The sequence below is a fragment of the Hetaerina americana genome, unplaced genomic scaffold (assembly GCF_022747635.1).
Source record: "Hetaerina americana unplaced genomic scaffold, ioHetAmer1.1.p SCAF_4, whole genome shotgun sequence".
In the NCBI taxonomy this organism is placed as follows: Eukaryota; Metazoa; Arthropoda; class Insecta; order Odonata; family Calopterygidae; genus Hetaerina; species Hetaerina americana.
In genome coordinates, this window is record NW_027286985.1 from 38532355 (window position 1) to 38559655 (window position 27301).

A 27301-nucleotide genomic window follows, 5' to 3' on the forward strand; every position below is an offset into this window, starting at 1 on the left:
TACGCCCTAAGCTCCCACCGTCACTCAATTTTCCGCTCCCTCCCTCTCTCTCACTTTCATTTGCCTCTCCCTAACCCTCTCCCTCGAAAACTTTATCCGTCCGTCCTTCCCCTCCTGCCTTCGAACCGCTTTCGTCCCTCCCCCTTCCGTCCTCCCACCCCCTTCCGTCCTCCCGCCCCTCAATTCCCCAACCAGTTGCTCAACTCTCCTTTCCCTTATTTATCGGCTGTCCTCTCTCCCCTTCCACTCCGTTTTCATACAGGTCTGAGTCTTCCTCGGCATTTAACAAAAAATAATCCCATCACAGCCCATTTCTCGTGCTATCATTCCTCCTCTCTCCTTTCCCACATCCTTCTCTTTTTGAGTTTCTTAAGTCTTTCTAATCACCCTTCCGCTCCGATTTTTTTTATATTTCCTGGGATGATCCCTCGTTCTGGCTGTTGGCAATTATTTTTTGTCCTCTTTATGAATCTCTTTGTTCTGTTTCAAACTGGTTAATTAAGCCAAAGAACCTTTTACACGCTATCTTTTCTTGAATTTCGGTCGTGCCTGTAATTATTAGATTAATGTCTTTAGTGGGGTTATGTCATCGTTTTAATCTAATTACAAACAGTGGGATATTGTTGATGCGTCTGAGGAACCAAATTCTATATTTTCTCATTCAAATTTGTGTATCGTCTATTATGATCAATTTTACCATAAATATTAGTATTTCATTTAATTCGCAGTCAGTAGTACAATCTGGTTGTTATAATTTAACGATATCATAACCTTAGCAATCATTCAAGGCCATGTCATGAGTGGTATTCACCTATATCAATTTGGCTTAAATTTGTTGGAATGATTTATCTTTGAATTAAACCGCATAAGTGTATTGTACCCTTTTTTGACTGTCATATAAGTATAATTTTAGCGCCCAAATTTTATAGATATGTAAGTCATCCAATATATGTAAACCCCTCGGTTAGGAATTTAAAACAAGACGGTACAGCTACAGCTGTGAGCATGGCAGCTGGATCTTTTCCCTTGCTGGCGGTTTAGAAGTTCAACTTGAAAGGGATTTAAAAGCAGGCTTGTTTCTACATCAAATAATAAAGAATTCGAAATTGTAATTTCGTGCGTATTTCTCCCAACGAACTCACACTCAACCTCAAGTCCTCAAAATCTCCAATTAATTCTTTCCAATCTTTCGACATGAGACTCTCTATCTATCGACTCATATCCCTCCCTCTCAGTTTTGTTAAATTGGTTTCCTCACCATTTTGCAGTTTTAACCGAGTGATTAAGAAAAAAAGATCTTTCTGAGCCGAGATTTTCGGCCAGTGAATTTTTGTAGGCGTTTAAGAGAAGCTGAAATTCTACTCATATCTAAAATATAGCATGCTGTTGTGATAGTCTCCTATTGCGTTTATTGTAGTTTTATAACTGCTATTTAACTAACTTTAAATTTATTTTTCCATATTTTCTTTTCTTCATTTTTATTGTTTAGGTAGGATTCATGACTTACAATTCAAATAAAAATGACTTCCAGTCATAGTTTCGTCCGGTCAGCAAATTCATTAACCCAAGGTCTTCCTTTTACAATTTTTGTCGCACTAGTACCCCATTCCAGTGCAAAAGTTTTCCCATTACGTCTGTATCACTCCCCTACATCCTTTCCCCATTTGGATTAAGACATGAACCTTTTTAGACATTAGCCTAGTAAAAGTCATTATCGTCTTATTATTTATAGTTGTGAATTTTATCCAACGTTTGGTGGAGCCTAACGTTTTCGAATGACATTTGTGAAGTATCGTGCTGCTTATAAGGTCGTGTTTACTTTTTGGCCAAAACTAGAAAGGAGCGTGGGACTAGGTACGTGACAATGAGAAAGAAATTTAAATGCAAGTAAAATTGGTAAAACCTGGAAAGTTTGTTAAAATTCCGGGAAATTACGACTTTATGCAGAAAAAAAGGCACCAAATATATACACCTGGGCTTGGAAAATACGACTTTCTGCCCGCGGGTAAATTCAAAGAAATTTTTGAATCCAGACACGTACCAAGCCTGACGCTTCTATATCCCCGTTCCGGTCCTCTAGGTAATTAGTAGGTATAGATAAAGCCCGTAAAATTAGCTAACTTTTGTACTGAATATCCTTCCACCTTTCCTTCCTCATAAATAAGTATTTTTTATTTGTGAGCATCCGTATTTGCCGACGATTAATGGACATTAGGCATAAGGTAAAGTATGGTGTCCTCTATAATGAAACGCGAGGCTTGTTTGGTAACCGTGCCTTTCATTTTTTATGCTGGAATACGTTTTCTACCGGGTGTAGCGGTTTTTATTCATAATTTTGTAACGCACTTCACGTGCCCAACTATTTCGTAATTGTAATTGTCCCCTCATTTCTTAATCATAAGAGTTTTCAGATTAATGTATTGTGTGCATGCAGAAATTTTGTAACTATCTCGCTTAAATTTATAGATGCACTTGTAAAATGTATCATGAAGCTAAACTCTATTGTTGTCTGACGTAGTCAATGAAATACTGCCCTTCCGCAGTTAATAGCATTGACGTTATTCGTGATATTTTTATTTATGGCTCAATCGGAACTCTTAATCTGTAGTGTAAAAGTATTTTTAAACGTTTAAAAGTTTCCAGCAGTCATTTTATTTCATTTTGTATGTATTTCCTCCCGTTCCATCTAATTCCCCTTTATTCTGTCCTCCTTCGGGGCTTCTTTCTCACCCTCGTACCCTCTTCATCTCTCCATTTATTTTGCCCATGCCCACAATTCCTCTGTGCCTCTCCGTCCTCCTCATCACGCCAATCCTCCCGTCCCTTCGCAATCTGTCTCCCTTTCCCTCAGTGCGCCGTCCCCGCCACCAATCTTCTTCATCGTCCCGCTTCCCCTCACTCGCCCCCACACCCTCCCGCTCTCCTCCCTCCCCTCCTCCCCTCATGTACCCGTCCCTTGAAGCCCCTCACGGCACAAATCCCTCCCCCTTCATGCCAACCCACTCCCACCCTCCTCACTCCCTCTCCAACGGAAGGGACCCATTTTGAGTGCCCTCGCCCATCCTGCCTACTCGCTCAGCAGCATCTCACCAACTTTTCAGCTCCACCCTTCTCTCTCTCTCTTTCTCTCTCTATCCTCCTCTTCTGCGTCAACCCTCCCTGGCCTACCTCCTCCCCTCTCACTCACTCTCTCATCTCTCTCTCTCTCTCTCTCTCTCTCTTATCATCCTCTGCCTCGCCCATCCCCCGACGTCTTCACTGCGTACTTCTTCCCGCAGAATCATTCGAAAGCAGTGCCACCACCTTGGTAGAGTTAAAGAAAAGAATGTTTGGGGGAGGAAGAGGGAGGGCACGTCCAGGGAATTTACGTGGATGGGGCGTGCCAACCGTGCAATTCACATCCGCAAAGTTATTTTTTTAATTTTTTAAATATTTTGAGAGAATTTCATTACGTTGACGGGGGAAATTTTCAGGCAGTGTCACTGTTGATGCGCGAAAAGGATATAGTGAAATCCGTGATAATTAAGAATGGGATTTGGTATAAAGGTGCACCCATGAAGCCGGGAAAGAGCGATAATTTACATAATGGTCCTTTTATTTAAAGATACTCTGAAGTGTGTCCCAAATAAATTTGCAGTTGAATTAATATATCTTGTAATTCCTGCTTCTTAGGAATTTTTTGAGCGTATACTCCAGTAAAAAGGTTAATATTTGTCATAAAAAGTTATTATAATGTCTGGAAACGTTAAGACATCAAATCATTACTAACAGCACACTCATTCTACCTAATGTTGTCTTTGGAAGATGAATCGCGCTACTGTCAGAAAGTGAATAAATAATTTAAACTAATATAGTCACCAATTCTAGCGTCATGTCATTATATTTTAACTGCCAAATAAATTTTGCGTTATTGACCTACCCAGATTATGTCGAAATTATTACGAGAGAAAACAACATTTTGAGCCATATTTAGTGTGAGGAAACGGCATTATGATGTGTGTTAGCTGGTCGGGAAGTCGGGCGGCGAATTTTATTTTGAGAGTTTTATCCGATAAACCAAGCCCTTCACGTTACACTTTCATTTCGGTCGGTTCATCTCCATAATATATACACAAACACTTTCATTTTTGTTTATTATTCGCACAATTCTTTGCCCATGCATTCAAATGTGAATAACATTATTCCAGAGTTAGTTTTTTGAAGTTTGTTGCGATAAATGTTGAGGAAGCATCCAATTTAATCACACAATGTGAGCACAGACCTGTGAACTTGCCAGTAGATTAGCTAAAATATTCGAATACATTTAATGCGTATATCCTCCCCAATCCCCTTCAAAAAATGATTTGAGGAATTACCTCAATGCGCTCCCAGGTTCACTTCCAGTTATCTCGTAATGTGCGCCAAAATGATTTAGAAGAAGCACCACGAAATACACAAAATCTCAGTTCAGAAAATCTCTGGTTGAAGCTCTACAGCCTATGTCCTGCCAAGTGCCTATCTGTTTTTTCCCTAACCACACCTGCGTTTTTTTTTGGACCTCTTCTTCTAATATGCGGGCACGAAACTTTTTTCCTTCTACAATTTCCAACTCAGATTTATTTGCGAAATTTCTACCTGCTGTTGCAATTGTTTCGTAATGGGCAAGTAATTTGTTAGTGCCCTGAATTTACTTGGTCTCAAGGGGTACCGCCTACCCATTAATATATCTACGTACATTAGATTTAATCATTTCGCTTTGGCAAGCTCCCCAAAAAATAATTTTGACGCCGTCCGAATTTCCACGATCTCTTTTTTCTTCCGAAATACCCATTTTACTGCATCCACTAAATAAAATTCTGGATCCAGTGTTCTGCGCTGACATCGTTAAAAGATTTCAATAGTTTGTTGTAGATTGTTCGGCGTTAAGTATCTATGTTGAATTTTTATGGCCTTGCTTTTTTATATAATCATTTTTAATGATATATTTTCGTGTATTGAGATGGGTGTATTTATGGCACCTACTATAGAAAGATTTTAATGCTTCTAGCCGGTGAGTAGCACTTGTGATTTATGTAATTTATTTATTCATTTAGAATTACGTTGCAATTAGGCGATTTTCCTGGTGGCAACGGTCAAGTTTGGTCAAAGATAACTCTTACAACGAAAATTACATACATACACGCACCGGAAAAACAGATAAGAGACAAAATATTCTTACATAATTCTTACATAATTAAGGTACCAGTCACTCCGATAACTTCTGTGTAATTAATAATTTCACTAATCAGCGTTGCAGGTGATGACGAGTTTTTAAAAGTTACGAATAAAATCATTCAGGGTGTCTAAATATATTTTTAGTCTTTTGTGGGCTGTAGTGGTTATCATAGTGAAGGAATTCTCTCTTTGCCTTATAGAAAAACAGAAAACACAAACCCACCTTTGTATGATTAAAAGTAGTAGATCTTCGGCTGTCTGGGGTGGGAGCTGTTCCAAGTGAAATATAAATATTATCTGAATTACAGTCGTTAAGGCAAACCTGGTATATTTTTAGCACGATCCAAGTTTCGTTGCGGTACCGAAGTTTTATTTCCCAAAAGATGCTTGAAAAAAAAGCATTTATGTGGTGAAATCAATGGAATTTATTCAATGCAACTGTAGTAATTCTTAGAAAAAATGAAACTACTAGTCAATGTAGTTCGTAGTATTTATTCATACGAATTACTGTACCAATTTGAGTAAATTAATTCTCTAACGCTATTAAGTCGTTTTTTCTTTGCGTTATTCTTCTGACCTAAACAACATTGTGGCTTCACGCCCTTGAGATGTCGTTGTTGCAGATATTGATCATTCTAGTTCCGGGGCATCATCTGCCTGAGGCTCAGGGGTGGTTACTCAATCGGGAGAGTCGGGAAGGAGTTGAAAATGCTTTATTTCTTCAAAATATCGCGAACAATTGAGAAATTAGCCGAATTTACCAATGAAAAAATTTTGGAAATTTATATTAGAATCTATGATATTTATATTAGGACTATGAATTAGGAATCAGAAATTCCTGATGAGAACAATATTCCTTAGGATGGTGATGTCGGTTCGTGTGTGCCGTGAATTACAGTCGACCTCAGTGATACCTGTGGCACGAGTGCGATCAGGGTTGAGCCGCGTAAAGCCTATTCAGTTGTTGTGATAAAAGTAAGGAAAAGGAAGTTATAGTCTTCGGGAAAATCAGGAAATTGTCTGGCATAGAAATCCATGAAATTGGTGGCTACATTAGCAGACGTGTATTTCTGAAAGCTGCCCCCATAATTTTAGCTCGTGTGAGTTAATTCATCTCTTTTTAAAGTCAAGTAGCGTTTACCTTAGATGCCGAAAATTTAACTGTGGTGATACAATTTTAAGTGCGAATCCGTAGTCATTTTGACAATATGACAGAATGTTTTCCTCGAAAGGCATGAATATGCCCAATAATCCGATATCCTTTTTCTAATTCTCTCGAGACTTTGAGGTTAATATTTCTAAAGTATGTTGTAAATCGCGGCAGTTATCCGTATGCTTATCCTAGCTTTTAAATGCCGTTATACGATAACTGCCTCGTTAGCACCTCAACATAATGGGCACGTAACTAACATGATTTATTATCAAGGTCATGTCTGCAGCTACATGCCTCCGTTCTCGTTTTTATGCGACATAATTTTTAATGACTAAATTTGCGTTTGCGGTATTTTAATGCGGTCTCGTCAAGTCGCCACTCCTCTACTCCCGCCGTCCCGTCTGACTCGTCCCACGTACAAAAATGCTGCCGCCTCAATATATGTGAATCGATAATAGCACTCGTCCACGACATTCAGTATTGGTGTCCATTTTGTTTCAATTAGATCAGCCACTTATTTTTATCCTCGAGGAAACGAGGGAGATTAAATCCCATCCGTTTTCCAATCGTCTGGGCACTACCAACAGTGCGGGGGAAGTCGCCTCCCGGGAGAAGCTGAAGAGGCGATCCTTCTCTCTCGTTTGTGTACTAGCCGCCTCAAGACCGTCCTTTTAAAAGTTTCATCTTCCCCAGGCGCATCCATTTGCCCTCCCTGTCCTCTATTCAAACCACCCAAACGCTAGTAGTTTTTTTTCCAAAGAGTAATCGTACTCACCCAACTCCTCACCGTTCCATTTATATTCCCCCTCCCCTTCGGAGTAAAAATATGGCTATGAAATATTACCATGGCTTAAGGCCATAAATTCAGAAATTCACGCGTGCATATCTGCTCGGGAGAGTTCTGAATATCGTCGATGAGGTCACGATCTTTTCTCACGCCAATTTTCTTGTATTGAGCGCCACATGTAATCGGAATTATAAATGGAATAGTTAAGTATATTTTCGAATTGAAATATACGAAAGGATTACAAAAAATGTTAATACATTTGGCGATATTTAATTAAATTGTGGGGCTGCATACTTACCGTAATTGATTTAGATAGGTTTCCCATTCATTTTCATAATAATTTATTCTCATTAACGCCCAATTACTCCCTGCATTGTGTATAATTACCAACTTGCAGTAATGTATGTATTTAAGTAGATAATTGTGTCCTTTCTAACTATGCTGATTTAGGTCTCTGAAAAACATTTTCGAGGACGCACCTTCCAATTAAATTGATTTATCCGGAAACTTAAATGAGAAGTTTCAAGCGTGTCTTATCAAAATTAAGGGAGAGTTAGGGATTAAAAACACCAGTTCAAATTTGAAATTGTGAATTCATTTAAATGGATGTTATGAACTGATTATGTTGCGCGCCCTAGCGAAAAACATAAAAAAACGGTCTCTTTGAAACAAATTGAGATCAGCTAAAGTAACAAATATGTTCTTTGTAATGAAAATTTGTTCTCGTCTGCCTTTCCCTTGATTACTTTTAACGTTTTTCCGCCGCAGTAATTCACTCCTACCCTACATACTCCCCCACCCTCCGCATTTGTCCTCCGGCTTTGTCTCGACAGAGGAGAGCAGGGTCGTATACCTGGCTCTCACTCGTCTTCAGGGTTTTTTCGTTTCACCAAAACAAGTCCTCCCCCCCCCCCCGTCCTGCACCATCATGTTTATCTAAAGGGTCGTTGAGTTGACCCTTCCGCATATATACTCCAAACTTCACCCGCCTTTATGGTGACGCACGACTTCTTGTTTCGCAAAGCTTTTCTTCCCCCTCCACCCCTCTTCAACCGCCCATACTCACTGCCCTGGTTAGGTCCGTCTCCGAACTCACTCATCTCCCTCCGCCCGCACTCCTCATTATAATTCTTACCTCTCGCGCTCATTATTTCCCCCATCCACTCTCGCCAATCACCCCTACGGTAAATACCCTTCCATATCTATTTTCCTCCAAAAAATCCTCTACACCCCATTCCCCGCCCACGCTGAAACCGGTCTCTAAAATGTGCTACTTAAAACTTGAGAGACATTAACGTTTTACTTCTAAAAGAATGAATAATTATTTTAACTGTTGGCTTGAGGTTTCGTATTGGTAGTAGTTTGAAGATGATACTATCTGTATTCTGTGAGGTCCTACCTGTCATTTTCGTGAGATGATTGTTGGGCTTGGCTTGTTAATAATAATTTCGGTCCGCGCTCTTAGCAATTTATTTGAAGCGCTGGTATGTTGAATGTAATTCCCGGGGTATTGTTCACACGGAGTCTTATGTACAATAACCTCTCCCGTAAACTGAGTCAATTCAGTGGATAGTTACGCCGTATATATACTCCTCGGCGTTGGACATTCACACTTGGAAACTCAATTATCTCATGACAATAGCCTAGATGGCCTGAGTGATACCTATATGTAGATAATTTGAAATTCTTTTAACAATGGTATTGTGTTCATGCAATCCGCTTTTTGGGAATCGAATATGGAGAGATTATTTCCTAAATTAATATGGTTTTAACGTTATAAGAAGTGTTGAAAGGCAAAGATTTCGTCACGGAGATAACGTAGTCTTGAAATTATGCAGCCAAAATTTCGCAACTCCAGCTATCAAAGCTAATGTAAAAATGTATTATATTTTTGCCCATCACGTCATCCCATTTCTTTCTAAAAGTTATTTCAAATAATAAGAAGAGCATCTCACGAAAATATTATATTTTTTCATCCTCATGGCATTAAATCTCATACATTTCAATGTGTTTCTACGTATTCGTTATTATCTTATGGTATTCTAAGATATGAAACCGTTTTGAGAACAATTAAAGATGATTTTATTCAAATAAATTTATTTCATATTTAAAAATTGCATTAATGATATTAAATTAGTATATTAGTTTGATCCACCCGGTTTATGCTAGATTCATCGTCATTGTGCATATGTAACTCCTGAGGAAAGCCCCTTGAAATCGGGATGGCTGATGAACTTATATTAGGAAAATCAATGCGATTTCAAGTAAATATCAGTTACTTTCCCTTTATTCACGTGCAATTCTTCGGGTTTATCATTTGATACGGAAAAATTTGATGTTTCAATCCCGTATATTTTTCTGTTTTATTGTTTCTGGGATTATTTTTCAATCTAAAGGTTTGTTTCTTAAAGACAGTGATGCTCTATTTTGAATTACATGATTATTTAGTGGCTTTGCGTTATCATAGGTTTTGTACCGATCGACTCAGTTTTACCGTTACACCGATTAGTGGAGGCGAGTATAAACATATACTTGTTAATCTGCGCTCATACTAATCGATCGTGTTTGTCCCTGTGACAAAGTTTCCAACGTTTTTAATGCGCTACATTACTTTCCCATCATATGCTCATTGGCTTCACTTTTGCTTTTGGAATCTATGTAGTAAGTTCAAGGAGAACCGACATTTCAATGCTAGGTAATTCGCTCTTTTACCGTCGAATTGTTTTTAAGCAGTTTTATTGCTTTGGCCATTAAAATGTCTGTGGAGTATATCAACGAAAACTTAAAAGCTGAGCTGTCCTTACAAGCCTGGTAACAACCGTAGCGTTTAATTTTTTAAAAATCTAATCTAAATTCGAATTTAATTTTCTTTCTTTGGTGCTCGAATTATTCTTTTATTTTTTTATGAATTCATATGCTGGCATATGTTATCTGACGCTCGTTAATCATATAACTTTGTTTGCCCACTTTTCTTTAATTAGTCGAACCCTGAAAAATTTGAATGTCGTGCATTTAGAAAATTGACTTAAGCTAACTTCTTGGGAATTGCTTGTTTCTTTCTTTCACTTTTTCGCATTACAATTTATGTCAAACAACTGATGCACAGATATATGTCAGGTCCAAGTTTTATTTGCTGAGCACTGAAGTTAGTCATTTTTTTCATAACCGAATTTTCCCTTTTAAAGCGACATGCCTGGTTCAAAATTTATTCGAGAATGTGCTAAACAAGCTTTAAAACAAATATATGTCTCCCCTCTCATGCTGCTCTCTTTCTCGCTATTTAAAGCCCCACAGACTGCACTGTTTGTACGTCCGTCTTAGTCATCTGAATCCTCATCTCTCCCTCTCTCTCTCTCAATCTCTTTGTCTCTCTCCCGCTCTCCCACTTCTTGCTCTCCTGGACGTTGGCGTCAGGCCCGAGCCCCCCACTTCGGGTCCTCAACTCCATTCCCGATCCTCGTGCCTTCCTTCGTCCCTGCCGCCTGGATCTTTCCTCCTTGGTCCTTACCCCCCTCCACCCCATTTCTCCATTTCTTTTTCGGTCATTTCTTTTTATTTCAATGCATCACGTAGTCTAAGCCGACTCGCCCGAGCGCGCGCTCGCGTGTGTAGGGGTGAAGAGTGGGGCGGAGAGAGGAATAGACAAAGCGGACAAATGCTCATGCTCTTGTTCTCTCCGAGAATTATATTTTTTTCGCGAAGCCGAAGTAGGACGCGCGGGATGACTCTGTTATTCCTCATCGCTCTTCCCTTCCTTTCCTCTCCCTCCCTTCTGTCTCCCCCACGCCTCCTTCCTCCTCTGCTTTCCCCCGTTATCGATCCACGCCACGTTTTGAGGCACGCTCGTCTCTCGTCTCCCTCTCCCGAGAGACGTGCTCTTCTCAACATTTCTCTGCATTACCTACATCCTTTTCTTCTCCCTCCCCTCTCCGGTGCCTTGCCAGCGTAAGGTACCCTGTAAGATACGGAACCTCTACTCTGTGAAATCTTAAATTGTCAATCTTTACTCAAGTACTGCTGCGGTAAACGGAGATGAAAACTAGTTTGTTTAGAATTTTTGTCGAACAATATAAAAGGAGTCCGTGCAACAGTCTTTACAAGACTATGGCAGAAGGAAATTGGAGGAGGTTCAGAGAAAGATGGTGTATGATGATATGAATCAGGCAGCAGCCATTGTAGTGCATAAGAAAATAAGTATTTGGACGGAAGTAACAAATTGTACAATGTGTAGCACTAAAGATTGTCTTAAGGCAATTAGTTACTGGCTGTAATTAGTGCTCGTTTGACTGTGATTAACGCACCGTTCACGATATGGGAGTAACAGAGGATTATTATAATGAACTATTGTGCAGAGAAGCGAGGTGCAGAAAATATATCATCTATGCATACTTGTTTTCTTTATTCAGTTTAGGGTGGCGGTACAAGAGTTGGTGTATGCATCGAGGGGTAACGAGAATTGAGTTAGCTATAGTCAATCCAACAATTCTCTTCCCGTGGCACCCCCAATACTTAATGCCATTAGGAATAATTAATGGGGAACGAAACTGAACTGCATGATTCTTATGGATGTTCTATACCAAATAATCATTCTATCCTCCCCCACAAGAAATGGATGGCTGTTTGAATACTGGAAGGCATAACTTTCTTAGGTTTAATTGCGTGATCGTGTTTGGGAGTTCAAGTTGAACTTATTCAAATATACCTCCTTGGGGAATTGAAATTTCCCAATCTTTAGCGTCACTCTTTAATGTATCAGTTATCAATCACCGTATTTGGGAAGCGTAATTTAGACTTCATGGTCTCCATGCTCTGCAAAAATATTCTTTGGTATTGACATGAACATTGGTAAATTTATTTCCATACATTTTAGAGGTTGGGTGGAAGAAGGGGCTGGGTAGTCGAAAGCTTGCGCAGTAGAGACAGACGTCTTATTATCATTATAATTATTTCATTGCTTTTTTCCTCGCAAGTAATTCTACGAAGAATGTTTACGTTATGTACTCAACAATTCCGGTTTGGGGAAATGTTGCAACTTCCTTTGGGAGTGTGTGTAGATTCTTACGGCTGTTTTCCAGTAAAGCAGTTGAATTGATTATTTAATGGAAATTATTTCTTTTGCATTTTATTCTCAATCAGTCGTGTTCTTCTGCTTCGTAGCAACAGTATCTCAATGCCTAGTCCCGAGTTAGTGTGTTTGAGAGGGTGACTATATATCGTAGCTTCCAACTTCCTGGGTTTCAAAACACAAACTCTTCCTGCTAGTTCTCGTCCTCATTGCGTCCTTCCCTCTCCTCTCGTTCTGCTCTCCGAAATCCCTGTCACGCTATTTACGCCCACCCCTTCCGACCCTCCCCCAGCTACGCGGGACCATCCCGACCGAAGCCTAATGGGTTGAATGTAAAATGGAACTTTATAGCCTCAATTTCGTTCGAATAAAGACTCACTCTTTCCTTTTTCGTACCCTCTTCCATCCCTCCCACTCCGATATCCCGCTCTCTTATTGAATTTTCTTCTCCTCTCCACCCACCACTCGAATTCTCCTCCGTCCTAAACTCCTGACTTCGCCTCTCCCTCTTAGTCTCCTCCTCTAACCCGTCCTTAGCCTCCCCACTCTTATTTACATGTCAATATCATTAAGCGGCTTCCTTTTTTTGTGTTGGTATAAAATGGCCCTTTGGCTCCCTCGCTCACTTTGGATACTTCATTTTGCTTCGCGCTATGAGTTATTTTTGTCTTCTTCTTTCGCCTCACTTTCCATTTTCTTCAATCTTCTCCGTGAGGAAATAAACGCACTAAATAAGTCGACGCAATACGTTTTCCCTTTCTTATCTGTTCGGAAAGTGTTTCTTCTCCCCTTCGATTTCATTTTTCGGTGTCCTTTCGGTCTGCCCCTTTTTTGTAATGCGTCGTCGTCTCTCGTCTCGTTATATTCCTTTGATGTTCATCGGTTTTTCCGTACCTGCTATCTTCCTTGCCTCCTCCAATGATACCGAAGATGTATCCTCTTTCATTTGACCGTCTCCGTGTGTGTGTGTGTAAATGTACGTGTGGATCCGGGTGTGTTTTCGCAGCCATGGCCGTACCCAAAAGCGGCAAGTTTCCCATTTAGATGTTCAGGGAATGTGGTGTCAGGAGAAATGATTCCTCCGTTCCTCTAATGACGTCCTCCTCCCCGTCGCCTGGGACACCCGCTTTGGTATGTTTATCTGCGACTTGGAGCAGTTAACGCTCCCTCCTACCCGCTCCCTTAACTCCCCCTCTCCACCGACCGTATCGCGAACTGCGGTGGCATTTGTGGGAGAATCAACGCGAGATGCATAAGGTCGAGGGAAGTCGTACCGCGAGATATCTTTGGGGATTCGGTCAAAACAGCAGCCGGGCTATTTCAGCCCCTCTTCCCACGACGATCCCTCTATGCACGCTGACTCTGGATTTTCGTCATTAGCGTTTTATTTTTTTCTGGGTTGTCATTAAAGCGACTCCGGCTTGGGAGTGTATTTTTTATTCTTTCGTCCTTTTTTTCCCTCTAAACATCCCCTTCCAGAATATCTTCCACTCTTTTGTGTGCCACTCCCCTCTTCCTGCATTTGCATACGTTCCTTTTTCCCCCTCCCGTGTCCTTTCTTTTATACGTATGTATACGTTTCCTCCGCCAGCACTTAGTTTGTCATCGTCAGCCACTCTTTGGTCGTGCATATTTCCCTTTTTTTATCATTTCCGCGTTCACCTAAAGCCCTTTGCAGCACATGTGGTGGGACTCGGCGCGCGTATGTTACGTGCATACTCCCGGTCGTGAATCTCCGGTTCTGCGTCTGAAAATTTTCTCGCACTTAAAAATCTTTCCCAGGGACTAAGTGATTAACTTCCCGACGAAGTAAATTCCGGTGAATGCTCCCGCGGGGAAGTACTTTTTTAAGTTTTGGAATAATGATCAGCATAGCGAGCGCTTGTAGGTAATATTTTTTACCCTGGTACACTAACTTACTGTACCGCCAATGGCTTTTCATGTTCGTTTTCCTTCGTTTCCGGAATCGAGGAGTGTAATGACGAAGACTATGGAGTATAACGGCCGTCACATTTTGCGATAAAAGCCATTTGCATCCCTTTTTATTCATAATGGTTATTCCGTTTCAAGAATAATAAAAACTGATTACTTATCCGCTAACAAAAATAAGTAGTTTATGAAACGCATTGGACGATTATAATGTTAACTTGTACTTATAACTGTACTTGTGATTTCATCCGGTGCATAATATATCAGCAGACATTTGCGGTGCACTGCTTTGAATAAATTATGCTTTTCATAGGATCACATTAATGTAGGATTAATTGGGTTTTATGATGTGTGTCAAAATTTGTACCATATGTTCTATATAAAAATTAGCCCATGGAAACTCTTGCACTTTGTTTGCATTTCCAGGAAACCTAAGCGTTTTTACCCTTTTCGCTATTTTTAGGTTGTAAAAATACATTCTCAATCCAATATTTAAAACATTACAATACTTTCTATGCTAATAGTCATGAATTATTCTAAAATAAAATGTGGAATATCTTGTTTTCTGTTGGCGTAACATAGAGGTGGCTTAGTTATCCGTCGATGTCAGAAGAGGAAATAAAGTTGAAAGGTGGAAATGACTTTTATTTGAGTGAGTCGCAGGATATATGTTTAGCAAAGGAAAATAAATTAGAGAATCGGTTGAGAGTTAAATAGATGGACCATCCCGCAAGTTCAATTTTGTTTCGAGTCCCTATCTGAAATCTATTATCATCACATTATCTCATCTGAATCCTGCAGGAGAGATAGCCGGCCGAACTCCTCATGTTTACTGTATCTCTTTCGTTTGCTTACTTGTCCTTTACATATTTTAATGGATGACCCATCCTCTTCTGCAAAGAAAGATGGCGTAAAAAATTAACAGGTTTGGTATCCGCATTACTTCTGCTTCTGTTGTCTACTCGTAGAAAGATGGTCGCTCATGGATTCTGGGAACTGATGAACTTCAAGGTCGATGTTTGAAGTTTGTTTTTCTACTCTGGTGATTTGTTCTCATGATTGAGTTAAATTCGACACGGCAATTTTTACAGTAATACTCGTTTTTTATTCGAATCTAAACTTCAAAGTATCCGATGCTCTCAGTAAATTGTAAAACTGCAGCAATTGCTTATTGTCGCATTCCTGAAACACATCTAGAGTTTCCTTGAGTGAGTTGTTCCTCGAGGTTGGGTTCTGGACGATTAAAGAGAATTGATTACTTCCGCATGTCTGCTTATCATCTTTTCGTTCTCCAATGCGTGCGGGGAAGGAAGAGGATGCCAACGGCATGTTCGTCATAATGCTGAAGAATGTTCGGATTGCTTTTTTTAATAAATTCGATGAAACTAATTCTCAAAGTTTTCATGAATGAAATCTCTTCTCTGGCATGCGCTTCCGATCTTTACCGTTCGTGCAACAGTTCTGGGCATATTTCTTCTACCTCTTTGTGCATGCGCTTTTTGTTCTATGAAAAGCCTCGCTTTGACCAAAGAATTTGTATACCATTGAATAAGCTCATTCATCTTTCTTTGTTTTTAAGGTTTCTTCCAAAGGAGGTGAAATGGTTGGAAACAAGGATCGGACAGTATTTTTAGTATGTTTACGATTCAGTATGATCATGTTGACGTCGGACATGAATGAAGACAAGGGATGTTAAAAGAAATAAATAAATTTCATGTCGTGTTTTTATATTCGTATAATGTATGCTTCGTTATAGTTTCTATAGAAATTCAATTAAATAGTCAATCACGGAAAGCACGCCCGCCATTTATCAGGTTTTCAGTGATTTATTTGAAATCCATTGAATTAATTTTTATTTCTTATTGAAATTTCCTATCTTTCAATGAAAATAATATACGGAAGTTCAAACAAGGCAGGATATTAACTTTAATTTTCAGCAAACATTTCATCGCTGCTTTGAACAATCGAATGAATTTTATATCAGTTAAGCCCAAAATCAGAATAACACTGCCTCAGAATTCAAGCTGGTATTTTATGTATAAATAAATTTCTCCCTGTGAAAATTCCGCTCACAGTTGTTCCGACGGCTGCATGTGTAAGGAAACCTTGAGATGCAAGAATCTTTGTATTCAACTGCTGACAAAATGGGACCCGTCGTCTTCAAAAATGAAAAGAGAGGTAAGGAGGCATGAAACGAGCTGTCGTTTAGATAATGCCCGTCGCAAAAATGAGGGCTTCAAATATACGGCGATGTGGATGCATCTTCCACGAGAAGAATTTTGCGCTTGCATTAACTGTCGCTTTGTGCTCGAGAAATTGCGCTAGTGACCCTACCAACGGAATTTATCAAAGAGTTATCAACCGAGCATCTCGCGGAATGGGGAAAACTTTTGGGATTTAATCCAGCCGCAAATGGATTGCGCCATTCGCGGGGATTTAGGCGAGAAAGAATCCTCAGCTGTGAATTTAAGCTTGGAAGACGATTCTAAGAGCATTGGTAGTCCCAATCTCAATTGTACCACGTCACCTCCAAAATCGGTTTCGGCTTGCTTTTGAAAACCCTGGTCTGTTGGCGAGAAGCACTTGCAAGTGCCAAATATTGCACTTCAAATATGATTTAATGGACTTGTTATTGGTATTTCTATGATGTATTCTTTTGAACCGGCACATACTTATTTGTTTGTAAATGTTCGGGCGAAAACTTTCGCATATAGGCACTAATTTGTGAGTATTTTATACAGCTCAGCGTGTGTGTGTGTGTGTCTATTGTGGAAATTTTGTGGTTCCGAGTGACAAATAAAGTTCAATGACTCTTGAAGAATAAAACCTCTGGAATACTTTTTCCATTTCTCATGCATGCTAATCGGAAGTCCTCCATTTGCATGCGCGGAGTCTTTTTACTGGAAAAAAGCTTGTTCGTTAAGATTAATGTTTCTCACTCACTCGTGTATGTGCCTTGCCTCTTTTCGCATTTCGTGCTAGCTTGTGTGCTTACGAAAGTGCGGCGGGCTTTATTTCATACCCCCGATCCCCCTTCTCCTCGGGGCGAGGAATCGGCGTCGAGACTTAAAATGCAGCTCAGAAGTTTCCGCCGATCACTTGCCTCCGACTCCCTCTCTCCAAACTCCTCCGCCTCTTTCGACCCCCCCCCCCCTTGCCATTTTCAAGCCTCTCTCTTCTTTCAAACTCCGTCCCGAAAACTCTTTCGTCCCTTATTCATGCTCCCCGTTACCCTACACCCATCACCTTTCATTCCTCAATTTTCGATCCTCTGTTGTACCGAACGCAAGTTGAATTGCAACGGGAGCCCTTTCGTCCCCCAGTATTTTTCGTATCTCTTCTCTATCGCGTCCTAAGCAAAACCGTTCTTTTCCTTATCTTCGTCCCTGCCACACTCATAACTCTTGCTGTACTCTTTACTCATAGCTCAAATTTTCTTCCTGTTATCAGAATTTTGACATAATGTTCATAGTATTCAATTGCTCTCTTGCCTGATTCTTTTTGCATAGTTAAAATAACTGGAATCGATGCCCAGTTGTGTTGAGCGCCACGACCCGTGTTCTTATTGAGTGTAGCGCGGGGGAGTACCGTAAATCGGAGTATCCAATCTATCATGGGAGATGGATTCGTGGCCAGGCATCCACTGTTTATATTAATTATCTCCTCGGCGTTTTTCGTCAAGATCAGGCTAACTCTAGCTGTCTTCTTCATCATACCTTCCATGGGGCCTAATCTATGGATGTAAGAAATACATTGGAAATCCTGTGTAATGATGAGCTGGTATTTTCCGAGACCGATTTAAAAGTTAAATAGCTTTCGATGGGATGGCCACATTACTACAAGGCGCCCATAACATAGTCCAATTCATTCCTTACCGATCCTTCCGATTTTATTGCTGGAAATGATACTACGTCTTGCGTCGTTTGTAGGCCACAACCTATCGCCTTCTTGTGGTCATCCCAACGTTAGTGATGACCGCTTGCATTTCCTATAAATACTTCATTCCGGTGCATTTGTTCCCTAAAGGCTTTTGAGAGATGTTGTTACCAAAGTTTTTAAGCAGTTTCGTTCTACTTTCAACAAGCGTGTAGTCCTAATCCTTTCAAAAATGTGAATAGTTACATATTATAAATTATAAAGTATGAATAGTTCATGTATGGCCTGAATTAGGTCTATTAAATTTCAAAAATTATTACTTCATGGCAAAAATTGCACACGTTTAGTGTTTAGCTGCTTCATCCTCTAGCAGTAGTTTACGCCTGTCTTACTAGGGAAGTGTTAACTAATTATGCTTATTATTTAACATTAAGCCGCAGTGACAATCTCTCTTTATTCCGTCATGATAGTAAGAGTACCCCACCTCACGAAACACTCTTAAAGAGCTTCCTGCCAAAGAAATCGCGAGAGAGGTATGGACTCTTTTGAGTGATGAGGAAGGGACAGCCTTCTCATCTTAACATCCTTGGTAACGTGACCCCGAGACGCACCCGCCATTTTGGATGGATGCTGTCAATATCCCTCTGTAGACGTGAAAAACTACACCAGCGTTGGTGAGCAAAGTTAATGTTCCATATCAGAAGATTGCGAAGCAGTCGTAGTATCCGTTGTGCAGAAAAAATAGGAATCATTACTTTCGGTGTGACCGTATCGCGTTCTTCCCTTTTCTCGTTTTATCGTCCTCGTCCTTCTCGCGCGCTCTCTCTCTCCTTTTCATCATCCCTCTTTACTTACTGTCCTTCTTTTATCAGGTCGTCCTTTTGGAATTCATTTCCTATAGCCATCTCTGCAACATAGCCCACCCTCCACCGAACCCCTCGCTTACTCCTTTATCCCCTTCCACGCCCTTTTAAAAGTAAATATGTATAAGACCCAAACGCCATAAACGCCGCCAAAAAGATAAATAAATCAACCCTTTTCATGGAAAAAATGTAAGGGTTGAATCCTTTCCTTTTATCCCTTATCCCTTTCTTCCCCCCTCCCTCCCCCCTCTCATTTCCTTCCTTCCCAGCCGGCCGGTTGGTGTGTGGCCCACTTTCGTGAGTGTGTGTGACCCATGCGCTTCTTTTCCAATCCACAGGGTGCCAACGGGCCCCGACCCGCCTACGGGGGCGGTGGGGGCGGGGGGCAGAAAGGTACGGGAGTTGGGGGAGCGCGGGGCGGGAACGCGGGCCCCCCGGCCTCGGGTGGCGGCGTGGCCCCGGCCAACTCGCAGGGGGCGGCCACCAATTCTTACCGGGCCGGCGGCGGCGGAGGAGGAGGAGGGGGCGGCGGGGGCGGAGGGGTCAACAACAGCGGGGGCGCCGGCGGCTGGGGGGGCTCCCCATATGGCCCCCCTTCCCTTCGCTACCCCGCCCCCATGCCCTCGGCGACCCCCGCCACCTCCGCGGGGACTCCCGCTTACGCCGCCGCGGCAGCAGCCGCCGCAGTCGCCGCATACCCTCACCCGCCAACGGTGAGTCTCTTTGTCTGCTCTACGACTTCTTTCTACCTCTCTACTTTTCTCTCTCATTTTCTAAACTCGCTTTCTCCCATTCCACAAACGCCTCGCTCCGTCACCTTTCTCAAGCGTCCCCAACCACGCGTGCGTTTCCCATTAATTTTTCTATATTATCATATTCTTTTTTAACTTAATCATGTTAGTGCCGTTCATTATTTTTGCTGTTTTTGTCTAATTCTTTGTGTAATCTCTTTCTACTTACTTTCCGCTGCCCGGCGTGTAGTTAGAAATTTTTTCGCATTGTATGTACATTTTCTTTTGCGGTAACTATCCGTTCATTGACCGGCATTCAAAAATGTGTATTTGTGACTTCTCTCCCATGGCATTCTGACGCTCCACAGTATCGATGTATACGTTTCACTTCCATGAATTCGGGCTGAATATACAAAGCGAAATCGTCAGCCCTTCACAGTCTTCAAGTTGTGGATTAATGCACCGTCGAAAGGCCTTTCTGGGCGTATTCGGTTGGTGGTTTGTTACGAATACCCTCATGAAAATGCATGAACTGGGAGTGCGAAGTCCCAATGGAAGGAAAACTTTCCTGGAATTTCTTTCCAATTTGTGCTGCGTATTTCCATTTATCTCGAATTGGTGGTAAGTCATTTACATGTGCATGACATAACTTATTTCGTTGCCGATTCTCCACAATATTTTGATACGCTCTCCTGAAAAAGATTCATCTCGAGAAACCCAGCGTGAGTTGCATTGGTGGTAAAGACATTAGGAAATATTCATAATGACAGAAGGGACAACGTTCCATTAACTTCTGTGGTGAAGTAAGTCGTTGGTTCTTAAACTATGGGTATATACAATGTCCACAAACAGAATCCTGAAATCAAAACGTTTACGTTAGAAAATATTTCGGGAATCACTTTTTCATTGGTAATGTTCCTCAATTGCTTTCTAAATAGTCTGTGCGAAAATGTTTTTATGTCCCATGGTTACTGTGGCGCCCGATAATGCAGGCAACAAATATTCACGGAATTAATATGGCCAGTCGCTAATTCAGATTCGAAGGTTCCTCACGTATTTTTTTATTGGTAGTGGTGACATAAATTCAACGGATGCAGTCTGCTTTGGCGATGAATTGTTCCCATTAGTTTGAAATGCTACTGGTAGGTTGAATTTCTGTTTATGATTAAGCAAATTTCGATCTAATATTTTACATGTATTCGAGCGCCAATCTGACAAAGTTCCAAGGCGGTTTACAGTAGTGTAAAATGTATATTTTAAAAAGTATTTTAGATAAAATGCTTAAGGTTCATTCATATTTCAAAGGATATGTAAAAAATTTTGGTGGGAGGCCAACTTACGACCTTAAAGGAAAATATCTGGGGAAACCATTCTCGTGAAATGCGTTAGTGTCATTGGATGCCGGAATTTTTCGCCGCTGGAATGTGATGGATAATTTATTCTCCGACTAGTATTATAAAACCGCTATGTGCATCATTTCGTTCAACACGCCTTTTTTCGCCCAACAAACCTTTTTAATTTAGTAATTAATATCTAAGTCACTGGACCAATTCAAGTTCACCTCCGTCATCGGGGGATAAAGATGAATAAATTCTTGAAATGCAAGCCGCCGTGATTCTACGTGAGCGCACGTGCGCTCCTCTTTAGTCTTCTGAGTGAGGTTCCTTTTGCCACGTATCATTCCCGTGTGTGCCCGTAAAATTTCCAAGCTCATTTCGAGAGACCGAACTATCTATTTTGTCATTTATTTTCTTTTTAACTTGTGGATTGCGCGTTTCTTCTACCTTTCCCGCTCCTGGTTTGTTTCGCGGGGATTATCATTGGTTTTGCATCCTATCCTTCGTATTACGCGGCTTCCCGACCAATTCCGAGGCGAGATTATTCGTTTTGGACGACTCCCAGCGGAGGGATACGATTCGCAAAATACACACTCCCAATTAAGATCCACAATCCGGAGTAAGGTCAGCGAGATCCTTATGTTCTCGCTTGTCGCTACGGGGTCAAAGCAAAAAAAAAATTAAGAGAGGTCAATCAATTTCCTCTTTTCCTCCCGTAGTGTAATCATTTGAAATTGAAGCAACGCGCATCTTTAGCGATAGTCACTCGGTGTCGTCGTAGCTCGTATTCATCTATGGGGTGCGAAAGGTTTAGCTAGATTACTCGTAAAAACGTTGAGCGGATTCCCGACGAGAAGTTTAACTTTTTGTTTCATTCTAGAGGTGTCCGCGGTTGGATTAATCGCAACTGTTTTCGATAAATAATTATGGTGGATTTATTTATTTTGGAAAAAGATTAACGGTATCCGTGATGGACTGTCCAAGCATCGAAGCGCACGAAATCAAATATCCCAGGAGAGATTTTTATGCCTATTGTTTGGGAACTGCTAAACCATTGTTTTGTTCTATTTATTCAGAATTATCCAGCCCACACACGATGTATGTGCTCGAACTTCATTATCTCCAACGCCCGAAGCTATTTTCGTCAAATTCATGGTATAAAAAAATTGCCATAATTAACAAGTCATTGCCAAATCTATTTTGTACTAATAACGTTATTTTTTTGCGTATTGTATGCCACTAAATAATCTTCAGATTTTCCTGTGCAACCCTGCGTACCAGGGTTGAACTAATATTAGTTGGGTTTGCGTATTGCATGTCATTACTAAGTTTTTCTGAAGTCCCTATTCGCGTCTGCAAATGTTGATTGCTTGGGGTCTTCAATTAAGGTTGCGTGGATTACCGCCACGCAGAGCCATCTACTTTTTTAATCAATGGTAAGCCAGCTTGAAAACTGATTAGATGTTGCTTCCTTAGAAGCTACTGCGCTCGACTCAAAACTATTTGTTCCTAACCATTTTAGCAATATCTTCATCAGGATATTTCATGGCTGCTGAGGGATCATCTGCACTCACCATAGTGTTGTTAAACTTGAAGATGTGAATAATCGAGCACTAACCACTGGCCTGGGATACCTCCCCAGAAAAACCCACCGCTTCCCTTCTAACCCCCGATATTGCAACAAGGTCAGATTTTGGCGAGGTGCCTAGGGAAGAAGGCCCCTGCAAGAGGGGAACGCAAAAGGGCCGCTTCCCATTGATGCGTGTCCGTGGATAAATAATGTTGAGCCTCACGGCTTTATGGAAGCGGGACGACCCTTCCCCTTTCCTTGTGGCGCTTAGTTCGTTTGTATGTGTGTGTGCGCCTGTGTTTGTACGCGTGTGAGAGCGCGCATCGCGTGTGGTTGGCCGCATGAAAAATCAATGCCCTCAGAGAATGTGCCCTTTGGCCCCTCGGAGGCGCCGCGGCACCACCAAACCCTCCCACTTCGGCTAAAACTCTTCATTTCCCATCTCTCTCGCTCCCCGCCCACCGTGCCTATCCATCTCATACTATCCTCTCCAGAGCCCCCCACCCTCTCCCCTGCAACCTCCCACCCCCCGTCTCGCTCTCCCTCTTTCATCAGACTCGATCCAATCTTCAGGATGATGAAAAAAATAAGAATCGTGGGAAAAAGAAGCCGTTGGAGGGAGTCTTCGTTGCCCATTCTCCCTAAGCGACCGTGTTGGATCTGCTAGCACGCAGATGCGCCCACCTTTTCGAGATGGGTAGTGTAGGTTGAGAGTAAGGAGGAGAGAGAAGAGTGTAAAAAAAACGTAGAAACACCTTCAATTTTTTTCCGCCACTCTTTATGTTCATCAGCGTAATTTCATCCTTGTCCTCATCTTCTCTCCCTCTCAGACCCTTCTCTCTTTCTTCTTCTGCCTCCCTACTCAGTGTGCTCACCTCTTTCCTTTTAATGCTTTCTCTTCTCTTTTACCATCCTCATTTAGGATACCTGGCCAACCCCACCGGCTACTGCCAGACTCCGGCGAACGCTAATCATGTCTCGTCTATGTGTCAAAATCTTGTTGAAATATCGGCTCGTATTGACTTCTTGTGTGTGCTTTTTGTGCTGGCATTCCATACCCATGGGATGGTTACGGCTTAGATGTTGCTCCGACTGAGGTGTGGCGCAAAAAGCATAAATACTCCCATCAGAAACGTGGCTGAAGAGCCGCCCACTTCAAATGTGGATAACATCTCCACACGTGCTGCTTCAACTCACTATTCACGCTTTGTTACACGTGAGAGAAAGGCTTTCATTGGTCATTAATGTTTTCCTCTTTCAAAAATTACCTCATGTAAAAGATATATGACCCATTACTGTACAGTCACTTAGCCATTATGTAATGGCGTTGGCAAACTAATACATATGACTCCTGCACACATTGGAACAAAACATTTGCAATTACGAATGAGTCTCATTCATAAAGAATCTTCGACTGTAACCGCCTTTACTACCTACTACGTCCATATATTTTTGTTCAGTATTGTTTTTCTGTTTTTACGTGGATTAGAGATTATTTTAGCACGACTTTTAATGAAATGCTACTCATTATTCTAGAAATATTCGGAAACTGATGTTACCATGAATGTATGTACAATGACTGTATAATATTCCTTATTTATCATTGCCCATTCATCGTTATTATTTACAAATTAATTATATGCGTATATTGATTTGTTTATACTGAAAATTTTATTCTATCGATTGTTTTGGAAGTATCTTTCGAAAAAACGTGGCGTGTGGAAATGATTTTGGGTGTGGATACGGCTGTCCAATGACTTTCGAGTAGTTAAAATGTTTGTTCGGCTCCGCATCCTACCCATTTGTAAATATCATTTCAATAATATTATTAATAATTAAGCTTCTAGAGGTTGAGCGTTGGACTACTGACCGGAGGGCCCGGGTTCGATTCCCGGGCAAGCCTCTCTGGGCACCCTCAGCTCCACCTTAGCTGTGTGATTTTTCGGTTGCCATATCTTCCTGGGAAACGATAACCGGCACAAGGAAAGAAACTGTCCTCCCTACCCTGATGTGTGAATTTCACACGCCGTCGGGTTTAGTACTGGGTGAACTCTACCATCACCTACCCAACCGACCTTCGGGATGATTACTGTGTTCATGTTATTTTATTGGGGCGAGATTGAGACTAGTTAGTCCCTTCTTCCACTTAACCCCTAACCAATAACCGTTTTCAAACTATATTTCTATTTTTAGAGATAACTGCTTCAAAGACTTAGTCAAATGTTTCCATGTTGTTTAGCACATCATGATATATTAATTTTGATATCCCACACTCGTCTTTGTTCCATTTTGTTGAAGCATATTCCCAAAAGCGTCAACCACGAAATGGGTGGCCGGAACAAAGTCGGACACAATCGCCCGAGAGGCCTTTTCGGCGCATCTCTCGGAAGCCCTTGGAACCAAGATTCACTCACCAACCGTTTGCCTTCGAAAAGTCATCTTTCCCCCTTTGCTTTTGACGTTCATTTCTTCACATCATCCATTATCCCTTTCATTTCTGCGGGCTTCGTTCCGTATTGTGAGGGGGAGGCGTGGCGGTGGAGCGGGGTCGTCTCTTCCGGCGAGGGATGTGGGGGATGGAGGTGAAATAAGACGCTGGGGCAAAGGCGTGGAGAGTGTTTTTGGCCCTCTCCCACCGCCTCCCCCGACCTCTTCCACACTTCTCCTCCTCCCCTCATTCCCTCGTCCGCAACCCCCTTCGCTCTCTATCCGTCTCCCCCGCTCATCCCTTCTTTCCAAATTAAAGGTAGTGCCTCCTCCTCTCCCGTTACCGCTTCCAACGCACCGCGTTCCTTTATTTAGGGCGCATCACATCTTTCGCCGGAGTGCTCTCGCCATTTCCCTCGCTTAACCCGGGGGAGAGCTATATGGCATTAGTGTTAGTGTGCCCGCACAAACACACACACACACACGCACGATTTGCTCCTTTTATGTCAGTAGCTGCACGTCAACCCGACCGAAAACTTTCGCCCACCTACCCACACGGTTCCACTCTTCTACCAGCCTCAGGCGTGGTCGAAGTAAGACCTTTAAGGGCTAGCATTTAAGGCATCGCCGGCCTCACAGCCACCGTGGAAGCATGTAATGCGCTGGAAAAATGTTTTCTTGCGTAAAGTATACGATGTACCTCTTTCTGCTCGTATATTTTTAATGGCTAACATCCATTGTAAAGCATGACTAACGTTTGTGCTTTCGTTTATACTTCTTTTATTCATCAATTTTAATCGTCGGTAATTAATTTATATAAATCTTGAATTTACTGATAATAGTGTCACGGCAGAATGTATAATAACATTTCCCAGCAGTTTTTTCTCTCAGTCTTCTAATTTCTCGTTAATATTTGAGCTCGACTGAAAATAGATACACGAGATGTCCGAATGAATGTCTATATTCAAAGGATATAACTTGGAGTACAGTGTTGGTGTTTCATATTAATCTGAAGTTCAGTTTTCATGACTTCTTTTTATTTACTCGTCTCTCTTGTTTTCTTTTCACATCCCATCGCAGAAATTTTCGGCTTGGTGAGAGGGTATTCTATAGCTCTGGATTCATGCACATAAATAAATTCTTTCATTTTTGAAGGTTTTAATCCAACGCGAAAAAATGATAATTCATCGGAAGAGAAGCGTAGTTTTCCCAATAAGATTTTTATCTGATAATACATTGCGGTTTACAATTAATGCTTGGATTGCAGCAGGTTGTTTTTGTGAAATGTTTGCTATTTTATAGATCACCGAGGGTACTGCGAAGCCATGTTTATTTTTTCATCATGAATTTATAATTTTCTTGAGTGACGACAGCTGTTTTATTGAATATGCATTTTTCATAGTATAATCGAAAATGTAGTTTTTTTCAGTGAATCACGTCAAACTCGCATAATTTTAAATGAATTGTTTTTGCTTCAACGTTATTGTTTTAAATACTTAAATGACATGTTTGTTGAAAGTTGAAAGGTTATTGACCACATGACCTCAACGTTATGAATATTTTACGACAAAATGTAAGTAAGCAATAACATATTGCTTTCAAAATTCATATTCAGCGCATGAAATTAACGATATCACATTAGGATCTGTTTGTGATGAGCTGTCCGTCGGTGTTTAATCATCGTTGTATAAAAGCAGCAGTTACGGCCTCAATCGAATGAGAATGCGGACTATGGCCTTCCTTTGTAAATGGATCATGATGATCATCGTGGGGAATTTATCGCGAGTGCTGAAGGTATTTCTTCACAGGTAGTGTCCCATTTGACACTTTGCTATGTCGTAAAATGCCCTCGATCACGTGTTCTCGTTGGCTTCCGAGTTTTTGCCGTTTAATGGCGGGCATTAATGCCACCGTTCCGGGGCCGTCATCAGAAATCTCGTCCAAGAGATTTTCATCTCCTAGGGAGCCATCCGGCGTGGAGGAGCTGGGGCGACCTCCGCAGCCACACACGTCTCATCCGCAGCCACCCTCATCGAAAGTCCCGCTCCTTTAGAAGGCCAACTTTTTCAGCTGGTCTTGGACCCCCTCCTTATTGGAAAACTCCGCGTTCTTGTGGTCCAAGACGTGTTCCACGGCAAAAAAGTAGAACTGTCGCATCACCACGCTGCGATGGCGGAGATATATTTTTTCTCCCTACTGGAGCCGTCTTCCTCGCAGAAACCCTTCCTTTTTCTCCCCCTTCCCCCCATCTCACTCCGCCATGTCTCTCAGTCTCTCTTTCGAGTAACACCGGTGGAGAGGAGATTCTCCCCGAACAATGTTCCCAAGTCGCGTCTTTTCTTTATTCCCCGTCCAACCCGTTCCCCGCTA

The 27301-nt window shown here is 41.5% G+C and overlaps 1 protein-coding gene across 5 annotated transcripts in view; it reads left to right on the forward strand.

The window, feature by feature from the left end:
* The window catches only part of shep (alan shepard), a 543944-nt gene that overhangs the window by 393115 nt on the left and 123528 nt on the right, over positions 1 to 27301 (forward strand). For 3 of the 5 annotated variants that reach the window (XM_071590327.1, XM_071590329.1, XM_071590330.1), the window contains exon 1: positions 19399 to 19579. The exons of 1 other annotated variant lie outside the window; for it this stretch is intronic. In XM_071590327.1, coding sequence (XP_071446428.1) covers positions 19484 to 19579 — 96 coding nt within the window. In that variant the 5' untranslated portion in view covers positions 19399 to 19483. Of the gene's footprint in view, positions 1 to 19313; positions 19580 to 27301 lie in introns of those variants that run through there. One more of the 5 variants, XM_071590331.1, reaches the window with a different exon arrangement.